This window comes from Danio aesculapii, chromosome 1 (genome assembly GCF_903798145.1).
Source record: "Danio aesculapii chromosome 1, fDanAes4.1, whole genome shotgun sequence".
Lineage (NCBI taxonomy): Eukaryota > Metazoa > Chordata > Actinopteri > Cypriniformes > Danionidae > Danio > Danio aesculapii.
The window spans coordinates 45,288,080-45,304,127 of NC_079435.1; the positions used below are offsets into that span (position 1 = coordinate 45,288,080).

General features: G+C 36.5%; 1 protein-coding gene across 1 annotated transcript in view; it reads left to right on the forward strand.

Annotated features, from left to right (window-relative positions):
* The window catches only part of LOC130231672 (zeta-sarcoglycan), a 482,284-nt gene that overhangs the window by 316,275 nt on the left and 149,961 nt on the right, over positions 1–16,048 (forward strand). Inside the window, exon 3 of the mRNA XM_056461045.1 lies at positions 11,474–11,575. Within this exon, the coding sequence (XP_056317020.1) occupies positions 11,474–11,575 (102 nt within the window). The remainder of the gene's footprint in view (positions 1–11,473; positions 11,576–16,048) is intronic.

Genomic DNA, 16,048 nt, shown 5'->3' on the forward strand with positions numbered 1-16,048 from the left:
GTCTCTTTCCTGCTCTTAGTAATGCAAACGTGTGAATAAATGTGTAAAAATACATACATGTTAACTGTCATTTTAATTTGATCAAGTGATTTTTCGTCTGGTTTTTCTTCATCTGAACACATTTAACTCTGTCATAACTGCAATATTTACACTCCACCATAAAATGTGTAGCATATGTGACGGTATAGGCTGCCTTTCGCTGTACTTCGTGACATAAACAGAATACTGAATGTTGTTCTCGATCCATGATAGAACTTGCAGGCATTTGATAGACTTGCTCCTCACGCCTCATTTCTGTTGTCTGTTAAGGTAAGCAGGCTGTGTGCATGTGAGCGATACACTTATTTAAATATGTCTTATGATACGTAGGCACAATTATACAGTTTTATCCCATAGGGATTTTATCAAGGGAACCAGTTTTATGCCAGCAGCCGATTAGCCTACAAGGTGACGTCATAGTTCCTCCACTCTATAGCGTTTTGAGTGGATTACGGAATGTTTTTGTGACACACAACTTTGAAAGGTGTGTGTAAAAGCTATTAAAATCTGTCAGATCTGTGGTTCAAGCACGAGAGAAAAACAGTATAGTAAGCCATGTTTCTTTTCATTCTGCTGAATCATGTGCCCCCAAAAAAGATATTTAAAATAAACAAAACAATATGATGACTTTTGACTGCATTCCTTAATAACTACATTACACAATACTTGTACTTTTACTTTCAGTGCTTGAGTAGTAAATTTTGAAATAAACTACTTGCAATACCTAAGTACAAACAAATGTTGAATACTTTAGTACGTCCACTTAAGTATGGTGCTTAAAGAGCACTTCAACTTCTACTCAAGTCACTTTTTGATAGAGCACTTGTACTTTTACTTAAGTCTGGGTCTCTAGTACTTTATACATCTCTGCATGTACATAAAAATTCACAACCTTTGCTTAATACTTTGTTGATGCACCTTTGGCAGCAATTACAGCCTCAAGTCTTTTTTGAATATGATCCCAAAAGCTTGCCACACCTGCCTTTGGGAATTTTTGCCCATTCCTCTTTGCAGTACCTCTCAAACTCTATCAGGTTTGCTGGGAAGCGACAGTGTATAGCCATTTTTAGATCTTTCTAGAGATGTTCAATAGGATTTAGGTCAGTGCTCTGGCTGGGCCACTCAAGGACATTAACAGAGTTGTTGTGAAGCCACTCTATTGATATTTTGTCGGTGTGCTTGGTTAGCCTGGTGATGAACGGTGCCTGGTTTTCTCCAAACGTAACACCTGGCTTTCACTCCAAAGAGTTTAATTTTACACTCATCATACCACAGTATTTAGTTACTTATGGTCTGAGACTCCTTCAAATGCCTTTTGAAAAATTCCAGGCATGGAGTGGCTTCCGTCTGGCCGCTCTACCATACAGGTCTTATTGGTGGAGACCCTTCTCCCCCAATCACTCAGCTTAGATGGCTGGCCAGGCTAGGAAGAGTCCTGGTGGTTCCAAACATTTTCCACTTACGGATGATGATGGAGATGGATGACTGTGCTCATTGGAACTTTCAGAGCAGCAGAAATTTATCTGTAACCTTTCCCAGCCTTGTGCCTCGAGACAATCCTGTCTCGGAGGTCTACAGACAATTCATTTGTCTTCATGCTTGGTTTGTGCTTTGACATGCACTGGCAACCCTGGGCCCTTATATAGACAGGTGCATGCCTTTTCAAATCATATCCAATCAGCTGAATTTACCACTGGTGAACTCCATTTAAGCTGCTGAAACAACTCAAGAATGATCAGTGGAAACAAAATGTACCTGAGCTCAATTTATTTATTTAAAATTTGTGTAGAATTTTGAGGAAATAAATGAATTTAATCCAAATTGGATGAGGCTGTAACATAAAAAATGTGGAAAAAGTGAAGTGCTATGAAAACTTTCCGCATGAACTGTAAATGTATTGTTCTATTTCCAAAGATATTTGGTGACTGAAACATTATTTTAATAAAATATGTCTGATTAATAAATATGTTTTGTTCAAATGTGCCAAAATATATTACCTATACTCACTGAAAAAATATATAAAAATATTAATTTCTAAAATGGTACTCATTTATGCTGAGCACTGGGTCATGTTTATTTTAATTAATGCTTATTTTATGTGACTAAACAAATGCATCCTTTTTTTGCACTTGTTGAGTTCTACATTTTGTTCTTGACAACAAACATTCTGCCAATTCTGAAACCCAGCATAACATAATAATTTGATTAGAAAAAGCTTGAAATAGTAAGCTAAAATTACACTGTTTTGCCATGAAACAGCCATCTGACATTACCCTGAACTGATGATTATATATCTGTTTACATGATGCTGATTGCTCACACGGAAATGGTTGATTCACTCTTGTGCTGTATTTAAAAATTACTCTAAATGAGTGTGCGCTTTTATGAGCTGATGAAGAGGTTGATAAATGATCCATTCAGAATGGAGTGTGTGTGGCATGAATGAAAGTACCGGCAAGTGACGGGAGAAATAATGAACACAAATACCACTGCAGCTTCTTATACATCACCTTTGGTATTACAGGAGATTCCATTTTCCTTTCTTGACGTTCTTGGCCTTGTGTCACATAGATGTTTGGTCTTAACTAGATCAGCCCAGCCCAGCGTGATCAGCAAGAAAACCGCACAGTTGATCATGACAGAGAGAAGTGCTGAAATTGAAAATGTTAGCTGAGAAAGCAGCGTCTCAGATGGCCATCACTGTCGAGGAAGCTGATGGTAACAAACCGCTGTCACACCAGTCTAAGCAGAAACACAAGCTGTACTGAAAAAAGAGCAAGTTATTGGCCTTAAGGCTTCGTCATCACTCATATTATCATCACTCATTGACTTTCCCAATGTGGCCACTGATTGACAGAATCTTATTGAGATGGCCCTTATTGAAGACAATAAGCTGAAGAGAATTAGGCTACGTTCACACTGCAATGTGGCCCAAATTTGATTTGATTTGATTCCGATCTGGTTTGTCATGACAGTATGAATATTCCAAACTGCCAGTGGTGTAAAGTAACTAATTACAAATACTCAAATTACTGTAATTGAGTAGTTTTTTTTCAGAATTGTAAATTACCAAGTAGTTTTTAAAATGTGTACTTTTACTCTTCCTTGAGTACATTTTTAGTGCTGTATCGGTACTTTTACTCCACTACTTTCCTTCAGCCTGTAGTCACTACTTTATTTTTTTCTTGTCTATGGGGGCTTAGTAATTCCTGTAATTCCTGTCGAATCAAATCGCACATAGAAGGTAAATTACATCATAAGGAACTACATCAAGAAATGCAGCAAACTGTTTGGAAGCATTAAAATTGTCCAAGAAGATGTCCAAAATCTTTACATACATTGACCCTGAGACTGTTTAGATGCATGTTACTGATGAGAAGATGACGAATGTTTACTGTATGATGACTGAAATGGCCTTAAACAGTCAACGTCAACATGACATCAGATTTACGATGTACTCCAACGTCGTGGGGACATTGTATTTTATTTGGAAATGAAAAGTTTTGACATCAGAACTCAACTTCAGGCCAACATCAATGTCCAACATCCAAGCTAAAATCAACCAAATATCAACGTCTAATGATGTTACAGCTTGACTGTCTGTGGACGTGTGGATCCTTTTGGTTGCTATACCTGACGAATAAATGTCAGTACTTGATGTCAATATGATGTTGGTTCAAGATGTTGGCTCGACGTTGGATTTTGGTCACTTTCTTTCAACCTTAAATCAACCAAATATCAACGTTGTTTGACGTCAATATTGGGACATCAAAATATTGTTGTCCCTAGATGCTGGCTAAATCGAACCTAATATTAATATTTTATTGTGTGCCTGCTGGGCATTAACTAGGTGCACTACAGAATGTTACATTTACACACATGCACAAATTACATGTAAACGCATCAACTTTCAACAGTGTATTACTCATTACTCACTACTCTTGAGTACTTTTGAAATGTCTACTTTTTACTCATACTTTGATTAATATTCACAACAGATACTTTTACTCTACTTGCACTACGTTTTCAGGCAAGTAATGATACTTTTACTTGAGTATGATTTTTCAGGACTCTTTCCACTACTGCAAACCGCATGGATTCACATTGCAGGCCCAAATCAGATATTTTTTTTGTCCACATGTGACTCTGATCTGTTTTTGTCATGACATTTATGTGTGGTATTAAATCCCATTCAATCCGCTCATTTTATAAATGTATCTTATGAACAAAACAGGGGTGGAAATGTGTGTATGCAACTACCCAAGCAAAAAGTTTTGATCTATAAATAACAAACATGATGGCAGAATGTGCTCAGCTGTAAGTAAACTCTAAGTGAACATATTTAACTTAAATATTGACTTAATTGAACCACTTTAAATCATCATATGAGCCTAAAGGATGTTTACAGGTAATCCGGAGTTGTGGTAATTAAACAGGAGAATTGTCAGTACAGTCAGGCAGCAGACAATATAAACAAATAAACAAGGCGAGAGTCAAAACACGGCAAGGCAAAGGAAAAACGTGTTGTAATGTTCAGACAGTTAGAGTAAGACTCAGTTAGAGTAAGACTCAGCCACTAGTGTGTGTGACTGTACTGCTTTTTTGTAATCAGTTCTGAACAGCTTTAGCTGTGTGTGTTAGCGATCAGTGTACAACCGGAACAGGTGTGAGAGTGTGGTGCATGACTGGATCTGTAGTCCATGTAACAGGAGATTTGCAGTTCTTTAGGAATCTGTGTTTTTACCAGCGATCTGCAAGGATTAGATGCAATGTTTAATGAATGTAACACTTGATGTTTTGCAATGTGACTGCAGTGCGAACAGTTATGTCGGACTTTTATATCATTTTTGGTTAACATGCATTACTATTCTGCCCTTGCTCATCCTACAAAGATCCTACAACAAGCACAAGAACAGTGACTGGTGTAGTAGACTAGCTCTCAGGGCAATTCTTTATGCCCTTACATGTTGGTTGGTTGTTCATTTTGGTTATTTTCTGGTGCTCGTTATCCCTTATTTAGTTCACTACACCGGTAGTCAGAGAGAAATGCACCGCATTTGTCATACATTACAAATTATCAGTGTTTTCAATTACAAAACACCTATTTTAATTGTCAGCCACAAAAACAATCATTTATAGTTGATAAAATACACTAACCGGCCATTTTAATTATAGGTACACCTTACTAGTACTAGGTTGGACCCCCCTTTTCCTTCAGAACTGCCTTAATCCTTTGTGCTATAAATTCAACAAGGTACTGGACATATTCCTCAGAGATTTTGGTCTATATTGACATGATAGCATCATGCAGTTGCTGCAGATTTGTTGGCTGCATTGACATGGGCTGATTAGACATTTGCGTTAAAGAGCAGTTGGACAGGTGTACTTAATAAAGTGGCCGGTGAGTGTACACTGCGGGTTGTCTGTGTGAAAATGGCAATAATGATAACATTAAACATAATTTGAGGATGTGCTTTATTCACATTGCGCAGTATACACATCATTTACATACAGTAATTAGACATTTTATGCTGTGTGTATTTGTACTTTTGTGTTGCTGGTCATTTAGGACCATGATATTGGTCACATAAAAAAAAAAAAAGACAATGTGAACAGCAAACAGCAAAAATCCACCCATTCATCCATCCACTTTGTATGTTGTTTGTCTGCAGGGTTAGTATAATTTTGTATTTTAAATGAGTTTTTATTACAATTCTTGTTTTATTTGCTGTATATTTCAGTTCAGTTTTATTCATTTTGTTAATAATGTTGTTGGTTTTAGTTTAATTTCTATTTTTTGAACACATTTCTATTTAGTTTTTAAATATTTAGTTTCATTTATAGTTTTCATTATTTTACACTGTAATAAATCATAAGTTTTTGAATATTTCATATCTACACTACATATTGTATGGGCTGAGAGTGAGATTACAAGCAAACTTAATTTTTGTATGAACTGAAATATTTGTGAATAAAGCTACTGTATTTTAGACAGTCTAAAATATCTTGTATGTGAGCTTGTTGTTGTGTTACCTCATTGTATGCTGAAAGCTGTTTTGAGGACATTCATGGATCCTGGTTTGAGGCCAACAGGTTTAATGGCCCAGTTCAGAATCAATTCGACTTTTTCCCAGGTTTAAATGTTCCAAGGTACCATTTCAGGTTAAGCATCTTATCATGAGATCTTGTTCTAGTGAATTAATAAAGGTTTAAAGTAGCTGGTTTGAGTCTCGGCTGTGTCATTTGGCATTTCCGTGTAAAGTTTGCATGTTCTCCCTGTGTTCACATGGGTTTCCTCTGGGTGCTTCAGTTTCCCTCATAAGTCCAAAGACATGCTGTATAGGTGAATTGGGTAAGCTAAGTTGTCTGTAGCATATGTGTGTGAATGAGAGTGTATGGGTGTTTCCCAGTGATGATTTGAAGCTGGAAGGGCATTCGTTGCGTAAAACAATTGCTGGATAAGTTGGCGGTTCATTCCGCGGTGGCGACCTCTGATTAATAAAGGGACTAAGCCAAAAAGAAAATGAATGAATGAATGAACATAACACCGTCACGATCACCAGCAATCCAGCCTTGCAGATCGCAGGTAAACGTTCGCCTTCTCCTGGACTACAACTCCCATCATGGACCTCACACACACACACAAACCTGTTTCGGTTCACCTTTGATTACACACACACAGCTGGGAACTGCTTAAGGACTGATTACTCAGACTATATAGACTGCTCACTTTGTCACACACAATTCTGAGTCTTGGTTTATACCCTGTAACATTATGAAGTGGCTTCTTTGTTTAGTCTCTCTGTGTTTGACCCTTGCCTTGTTCTCTTGCTTACCTTGTCTGCCACCTTTATCGACCATTTGCCTGTGACCTAACCATGCTTCCGGATTTCCCTGTATGTGTTTGCTCCTGTGTTTGACCATTGCCTGTCTATGACCATGAATAAAGCTGCATGTATATCCTCTCCCCATTCTCACCAGATTCCCCATTTAATTCAACATAAACTACCAATCAGAGTCAAGAATTATTATTTTTTTATTATTATTTAGATAAAGTAAACAGCATTTATTATTATTGTTGTTGTTTTATTGCAATAAAATAAAATAAACAACCATAAATGGTTTTGCATTGAGATGATACAAGTACTTTAGGAAACCGTTTGAATGCTAGACTATTTTGAATTATGAACTAAACAAAGTACTAAAGCATATTTGTGAAGAAAATGTTGGCATGGAATCAGTATTTTATTTATTCTCCATCTCTGAAAATGGAAAAAATAGAGTTTAAAAAAAAAAAACCTCCCACTCATCAGCTGCAGGTGTTCATTGCTCTCTTTTTTTAAACCTGCATTTGACAGTAGCACTGTGGTCTATTTTCCGAAAGAATAGCACGAGGTTAACAGAGTCCACCTTTCCGGTTTTTAGTTTACCTGAAATCAGGCTGGAACAGAACTTGAAGTCCCTCATCTTCTGGCAGATTCAGTAATTATAGGGCTCTGCGTACTATTTTTGAAACAATGCTTTTAGATCCAACCAAATCAACATCTCTAGTAATTGACTCAGTGTTACCCAAGAACACGATGTTCTCTAGAGAAATAATAAGCACAGGTTAAGAGGAGAGGGGTCAAATATAAAAAGGTAGAATACATTAATTCTCTTTCAACAATGTCTCTTTAGAAATATAAATGAGGTGGACTAGTGTTTGACATTATTTGCATCAGTATTGTGGTATCCCATATACTAAGGATTAACAGGAAAAAAAGTTACAGGTAGGAAAAGGGGATGTGATAAGAGAGAGGTAGATGCGGAAAGATGAAAATAGAGAATACCCACAAGGCTCCACTTACCGCAGGCAAAAATATATAGGGAAACCTGGCTTTGTGTTTGCGTACTGTTAAGCGAATACAGAGATGTGGACACACAACTGCTTTTAGCATCACTGATAATAAATGTTTTATAGACAGTGATAAATGACTAGTTAGCATTTGATGTTCATATCGATTACTTGGAGAAAAACAAAAACACATAAAACTTAAACCAAGGTTAGGTTTTTTGTTTAAAAAACAGAAGCGCTTCTCATTTGAAGTGTAAAATCGAATTATTATTTCAGTGTTTGTACCTGTTTTCGATTTTGAGGATACTATCTACATGCTTGCCTCTTAGTTTTTATTATAAAGGTTAGATAGTGTTTATCATCAGGAGCGGATTTAACTAATAAGCAAAGTAAGCAGCCTCTTAGTGCGCAGGGGAGTTTGGGGATCTTGACCAATGCCAAGAAGCCAATAATCACATAGCTCTTTTATAAAGTTTCTATCATATGTGTAAAATCTGTCTATGACTGTTAAGATTTTAACATTATTACTTCTTTTCAAAACCTTCGGCCCCCATGAATAATGGAACGCTCCTTTCGAACTGCACATGCGAGAGGTGTGAGCAGTTCAAATACATTATTTCCATCAGTATTGTGGTATCCCATATACTAAGGATTAACAGGAAAATGAAGATGCAGGTAGGAAATAGGGATGTGATAAAAGTGGGAGAGGTAGATGCTGAAGGATGAAGATAGCCACAAGGCTCCACTTTCTGCAGGCAAAAATAAATTGGGAAACCTGCCTTTGTTTGCGTACTGTTAAGTGAATACAGAGATGTGGGCGCACAACAGCTTTCAGCATTACTGATAATACATGTTTTATAGACAGTGATGTATCACTAGTTAGCATTTCATGTTCATATCGATTACTTGGAGAAAAAAACAACAAAAACTTAAACCAAGGTTAGGTTTTTTGTTTAGACAAAAAATGAAAAAAAAAGCTTCTCATTTGAAGTGTGAAAATGGATTATTCGTTCAATGTTTGTACCTGTTTTCGATTATGGGGATACTATCTACATGCATTTGTTTTTATTATAAAGGTTAGATAGTGTTTATCATCAGGAGCGGATTTAACCAATAAGCAAAGTAAACAGCCTCTTAGGCTCCTGGGGAGTTAGGGGGCCCTGACCAATGCCAAGAAGCCAATAATCTTATAGTTTTTTTTAATAAAGTTTCTTTATTATGTTAAATAAAAATCTGCCTATAACCATTAGGATTTTAACATTATTACTTTTTTCAAAACGGTGGCCCCCATGAATAATGGAACGCTCCTTTCGTACTGCACATGTGTGATGTGTGAGCAGTTCAAAGACACTGCCAGTCTGACAGCGATCAGAGTAGAGTTGAGGTAGAGGTAAGTAGAGTGGGTAAGAGTTAGAATTCCTTTAAATTGTTGTGGAAAAAAAGTAGAAATGAGACAAACAATTAACACGGCTTCCTCTGCGAACCTGCTTACTGACCAAAACACCTGTCAGATGATGAGCGCTCTGAGCTTAAGAGAGGACTTGTTCAATTAAAATAACATTTCCCAGTGAAAAGTCACAGATTCACAAACAGCAATTATTCATTTCATATGAACAATGGTGACAAGATTAGTTTGATTTATTGTGAATTACATTTGTTTAAATGTTTTTTTAATATCTATATTAAAATTTTACCTTAAAAATGGCTAATTAACTGTACATAATTGTGAACTTATTTTTTATTTGGCATTAAGAAGATATAGATTCCTTTTAGTATTAAAATATCCAAAATATACCTTAAATATTTTAATAAACTATATATATATATATATATATATATATATATATATATATAAGACATTATATATATTTATCTGTCTGTCTGTCCGTCCGTCCGTCTGTATATCTATCTGTCTGTTGGTCGGTCGGTCGGTATCTTAGTATTTCGGTCGGTATCTTGGTATTTCAGTCGGTATCTTGGTATTTTGTGTTTCCAGTATTGCTAGTGCTGCTACTCGAAATGTTTGGCGCTTCCTCACCTGCGTCTAGTATGCTTGGGTCATTACTATTAGCTGCTGAAGCCGAATCAGTGAGGCTCTGTCTTTTTTGTGGAGGATGAATTACACATTTTTTGGTCAGCCAGTGGATGAAATGAACTAGAGCAACATGATCATTCTCCTTATTGTCCACTGCTAAAATAAATAGTAAAAATATGACACGGCCCCCCTTAAAGAGCTCGCTGAGGCCCCCTTGTGGTCTGGGACCCCCCTGTTGGCAACTGCTGATTTAAATGATTAATTTCAAACTACAGCTAATCAAATCATTCTTAAACAGGTAAGTGACATTCTACGTCACTCTCTCTCTCTTTTGTATGTTGTAGTGCTGTATTTTTACCATAGTAATTGTAGTGTTTCTGGTATTGTTTCCTTTGCTTTGGCTGTTTTCAGGGTTAATTATTGTGATATCCTGATTGCTACAGAGAAATACTGGAAAATGTCTCTAGACTGATGCCATTTTATGCCGTTCAGCCTTATAATCATAAAATGCCAGCAACATCACCTGTTTGTCATCACTTTAGATATTACGCTAAAAAGTCATGGGTGGTCTGCAAATGTCTTAATTTAGATGGCCTCATGCATTCGTCAGTAAGAGCTTTGGCGCAGATAAAGCACTGTGGCTGGCTCAGGGATTCTTTGCTTTGAGAAAATGGAATAAAACCATACTTCAGGTAACTGTCTTGGTATTTCGTGTTTCCAGTATTGCTAGTGCTGCTACTCAAAATGTTTGGAGCTTCCTCACCTGCGTCCAGTATGCTTGAGTCATTACTATTAGCTGCTGAAGGCGAATCAGTGAGGCTCTATCTTTTTTGTGGAGGACGAATTACACTTTTTTTGGTCAGCCAGTGGATGAAATGAACTAAGGTTATTTGTAAAAATATGACAGCTCGCTGAGGCCCTCTTGTGGGTCGGGACCCCCCTGTTGGCAACTGCTGGTTTAAGTGATTCGTCGTTCGTCCCGATCTTTTGCCTGTTCGTATCGACGTCGACACAAAACAATACCAAATATGAACTACCGGCTCTGGTAAAATGTAAACGTGCCTTTCCCTTCAGAAACTAGCGGAGTGCGAGGGATCATGGGATTGATCATGACGTGAAGATTACTATCACTGAGAGATAGCCAGACATGTGGCTGTTCATTTTCACAACACTACCACAGTATAGCCAACCGTGTGCTGTGTCAAAAATCTACCCTGCAGTGCGAGATTCGCTGGCCGTTTGTTATTAAAGAAAGGATCAGCAAAGACTGCACACGTATGGGACTTTGTCAGTAACTGTTAGACAGTTTAAAAATAAATGCATACTGTATTATAAGACAATGGAAGTGTTTTTTGACCTTGTACCAAAATATGACCTTTTATAATACATAATAGGGGGTCCGTCTGTCTGTCTGTCTGTCTGTCAGCTCCTAATGTGCTACCTGTAAAGATTTCTCATTATAGCTAATGGGTAAAATCCACGTTCACTTTGTAAACCAACTATTACATGCTAATATATTTGCATGCACCTCTCAGACTCTCTCTCTGTCTCGTTCTCTGTCTCAGGATGGCATGGGAAATCTCCGCGTAACCAAAGAGGGCATCAGATTAGAGGGAGTGTCGGAGTTCCTTCTTCCACTTTATGTGAAAGAGATCAATTCCAGAAGGGTAAGATTTTCTCTCTTGTTTTCTAAAGCAGTGTGATGAGTAGGCGTCATGTGCTGCAAGCGCACACAAACCATGATGTATAGCTTTTTGGTAAACAAATATATTTCATTTGTTGGAAGCCTCATCTCAGTCCTGCCTCTGCATTCGGTACTTATATACACTGGTATTGGCTGATTACAGTGTTATACTTCAAATTATTCACTGTATTTCGTGATACTTTAAGTGGTGTCAGCAAACCAAGATGATGGTATGGGTTTGCTCTTTGTGCGAGGATTTTGCTCCTGTTCTCTTCACAGGTGCAGCAGGTCACACAGACAGAACTGCTGGTGAATCCACCTTAAGCAGCTCAAACAACCTGCTGAACTTTGACTGCTAAATCCCTCAGTGAAGTTATTTCACTCTTTGCTGCCATTTAGAGAGTAAATCTGCTGGCTGACGTCTTTTCGGCATCTAGCACAAGTTCAGATCATTCCCGCAGCTTTTTTTAATACACTTTTTGTGAGGGTTTTTATTTGTTTGTCAGCTATATTGGGACTTTGGACCACAAAAACATTGTGTTACGATGCACGGGTGTGTTTGAGGCAATAGCCTGGTCGAAATTAACAACTTTTTCTTTATGTTCGAATCATTCGAATATTAAGTAAAGATCATGCTCCAAGAAGACATTTTTAAAACTCACTGCCATTTATCAAAATATCAAAACTTGTTTTACAATTATACCATGCATTGCTGCATCATTTATACCATTTATACCATGCATTTAACTTCGAATATTATTTTCTCTACATCTTTTTTGTACATTTTAAAAAATATTCAGATTTTTTTCAGATTCAGATTTTTGATAGTTGTATATAGGCCAAATACTGATTTATTCTAAGTATAAGTCAATAGAACATTTATTAATTTAACTTTCAGATACAAAAATTCAGAGATTGTGGTCTAGAGATATTGTTAAAACAAGAAAAATGTTTTTTAAATACGCCTAAAAGTAAAAAAAAAACTAATACTGTTTTGGTAGTTTTTTGTTTTGTCTTTCATTGTCTTGTCTTGTTTTGGTTGTTTTTTTTGTTTTGTTTTGGTTGTTTTTTGTTTTTTGTTTTTGTTTGTTTTTTTTTTTTTTTGTCTTTGTGTAAGGATTTTGCTCCTCTTCACAGGTTGCATAGTAAAATGTGCATAATATGGATAATAAATGCATAAAATAGTCAATATAAATGAGAAATAATTAAGTATTTGAATAAATCCTTCCTGTGCCCTGTCAGGATTATTAGCCCTCCTGAATTATTAGCCCCCCTGTATGTTTTTTTTTTCCAATTTCTGCTTAACGGATAAACAAAGTATTATAAGTTATATAAAAGTATATTATAAGTTATATAAATAAAAACAAAATTTTAAACATAATACCTCAAACACTGAAATCTGCCATTCATATAATAAACAAATAAATAAATAAAAATAATGGATAAAAATATGGAAAATAAATGTAGATTTGAATAAATCTTTCCTTTTTGCCAAACAGTGAAAGCATGACACTAGCAATGCCCAAGACAAGTTGCAAATGTCATTAGGTTATTTGCAATATTTTAAACTTTAACACATAGGTCTCGAACTCAGTTCCTGGACGGCCGCAGCTTTGCACAGTTTTGCTGCAACCCTGTCAAACAGCTAATTCAAATAATTGCGGTATTCAAAAGAGTCATGAACACTTTCATTAGTTGGATCAGCTGTGTTTGATCAGGGTTGGAGCAAAACTGTGCAGAGCTGTGGCTCACCAGGAATTTAGTTTGAGAACTATGCTTTAACATGTTTATTTAAATGTATAAAAAAGCCTGGACATTGACTTTTTTTTTCATTTGATTAACCCAGGGGTGCCCAAACTTGGTTCTGGAAGGTCGGTGTACTGCAGTTTTTAGTTCCAACCCCAATTAGACATCCCTGAAGCATCTCATTAAGCTCTTTAAGTATACTAGACCCTTCCAGGCAGGTGTGTTGAAAGAAGTTAGGGCTGAACTATGCAGGACACCGACCCTCTAGGACTGAGTTTGGGCACCCCTGGATTAACCCAACCTTTTTATTTATAGCATGTATCATTTTGCTTCATTTGCAGTTCATCAAGGCAATAACCTCTGAAAATTAAGAAAGGACATTAATATTACATCTCCGCTCTTCATAAACAGCCACAAACCCACCGCTCTGCCAGGCATTGTAAATTGGCACGGCTTCAGACTGATCTCCGGCCTGTCATCAGGTAGCAGTGAGTGTGCTGAGGATTCTAGCCTGAGCTCCTGATGTATGTGACAGGGCAGAGTGTAGATCACGAAGATGAATTGGGCAAGCACGCGGGCACACATTCTTTGTAAAGCTCACATGCAGAGAAGCACACAGGGTCGTGCACCTCCCCAAACTCCTGCTGTACGCATGCATCATGTTCCGGTTCATTTGTAGTTGGCCTCTGTTGACCTTTAGCACCCAATTGTAAACACAACATCGTTGATCGATATTTCTCTCTTTCACTTGTTCTCTTTTTGTCTCTCGCTTTAACACACTGTGCCTCAGCATTCATAATCACCATTATAAATCTAGAGAAGCTTTTGAATGTACAGTGTGTGTTTGTAAATAAGTAAACAGGCGTATTTACATGTATATATTAATCTATAAACTCAGCAGGACAAAATACAATACACTATATTTAATACTGCCAACATTTATAGGGATTAAAACTTGTGTCCAGTATTTATTTATTTATTTATTTATTTATTTATTTATTCAAACTAAGAATATTATATTATATTATATTATATTATATTATATTATATTATATTATATTATATTATATTATATTATATTATATTATATTATATTATATTATATTATTAATAAAGTAGCAGTGTTTTTAAAGATGATATCCATGTCAGTCAGAGTGAAAGTAGATTATACTACTTTTTTAATGTTTATTTTTATAGTGTGTGTTCAGATATTCCAGAGTCTTCACATATCAAGATTGAAGTACTCAAAACTACTTTTCCAACCACTATCTAGTCATTTGTGCACATCCCAAAATCAATTTCTCATTCTTTTGCACAAATTGATAATGATGTTGGTGTATTTATGCAATTGATTATGAACAATCACCTGCTGTTTCCTACATTATTAGTTATGTATGCCGTTGTAATCACAATGTATTGTATTAGATCTCTATAGAATAGTCTTACTCCCCTTCCCATACCCCACATAAAACATCTAGGCAATAGTTAGTCTTTACATGCATATGGTTGAACTACAACTTATAAATCTTCAGCTGGCAAGCATATGTAAATAGAACACAACAGACAGTAAAAAATGGTGGTAAAAATGGCAGTAAAAAACACAATTACTTCCATGTACCAACACAAATAAATTAAGTTACCTTTTATTCCATATACTTCCATAATATATATATATATATATATATATATATATATATATATATATATATATATATATATATATATATATATATATATATATATACAATTTATTTTATTAGGTAGCCCGCTATGTTAGATGTTCAATCTCACACAGTGACACAAATCATAAAAATAAAGCTCGCGAAAAATCGCGAAAAACTAGGGAGTCTGTCATATACGCTAAATTGCTTTAGTTTACTATGGCGAAGGAGGTGAGCGCAAGTAATTAAAATGCTCCAACTACTTACAAAAACCCAGAAACTGTGCACAAATCACTTCATGTGAGTTTGCTGGACAGTCTTTCACTGACACTGAAGTTATAGCAGAAGCTCCTATTGTACTGCTGTGGAGAAAATGAAAACTGTTAACTTAATCTCTCTCTCTCTCTCTCTCTCTCTCCCTTTCTCTCTCTCATTCGCACGTCAAATCCACTTCATTCATGCGTCAATTTCACCTCAGAACTGACATGGATTTACGTAATGGATAGGGCTTCTATCTGCCCGTTGACTCAAGCTTTGTTGCTAAATGGCTAACATGGATTTTATTGAGAGAATAGTTGTGTTTATGTGCCTAATAAAGGCTGAAAAACAGTGTCAATTTGTTTGGGGTCATCTCTGAACCCACTAAATCCTTTCAGATGTGCACCCAGCTCTGTGAGCTGATAAACTCCTCCAGAAACGTTATCTGGATGATGGAAGCTTTCAGCGATGCTTCTGACTGAGCCGAGCCCAGTTTGATGAATTTTCCCCCGGGTCACCAACAACAGGCGCTACATCATAATCACACACCCACAAGAGCAAACTCCTGATTGGTTTAACGTGGCGTGAATGTCCACTGAAGTTCCAGATTTTCGAACTTAAGCGATTAACGCAAAACATGCATTACGCACATTAAACAAGTCGAACGAGCAAAACGCTCAACTTGCGGTGCTTCATTCGTGCGAATCGCATCATTCATGCCACCTCATTCACACGTTACATGCCACAGGATGTCTATTTGCGTCTTTGCATTGACTTAACATGTAAATCAC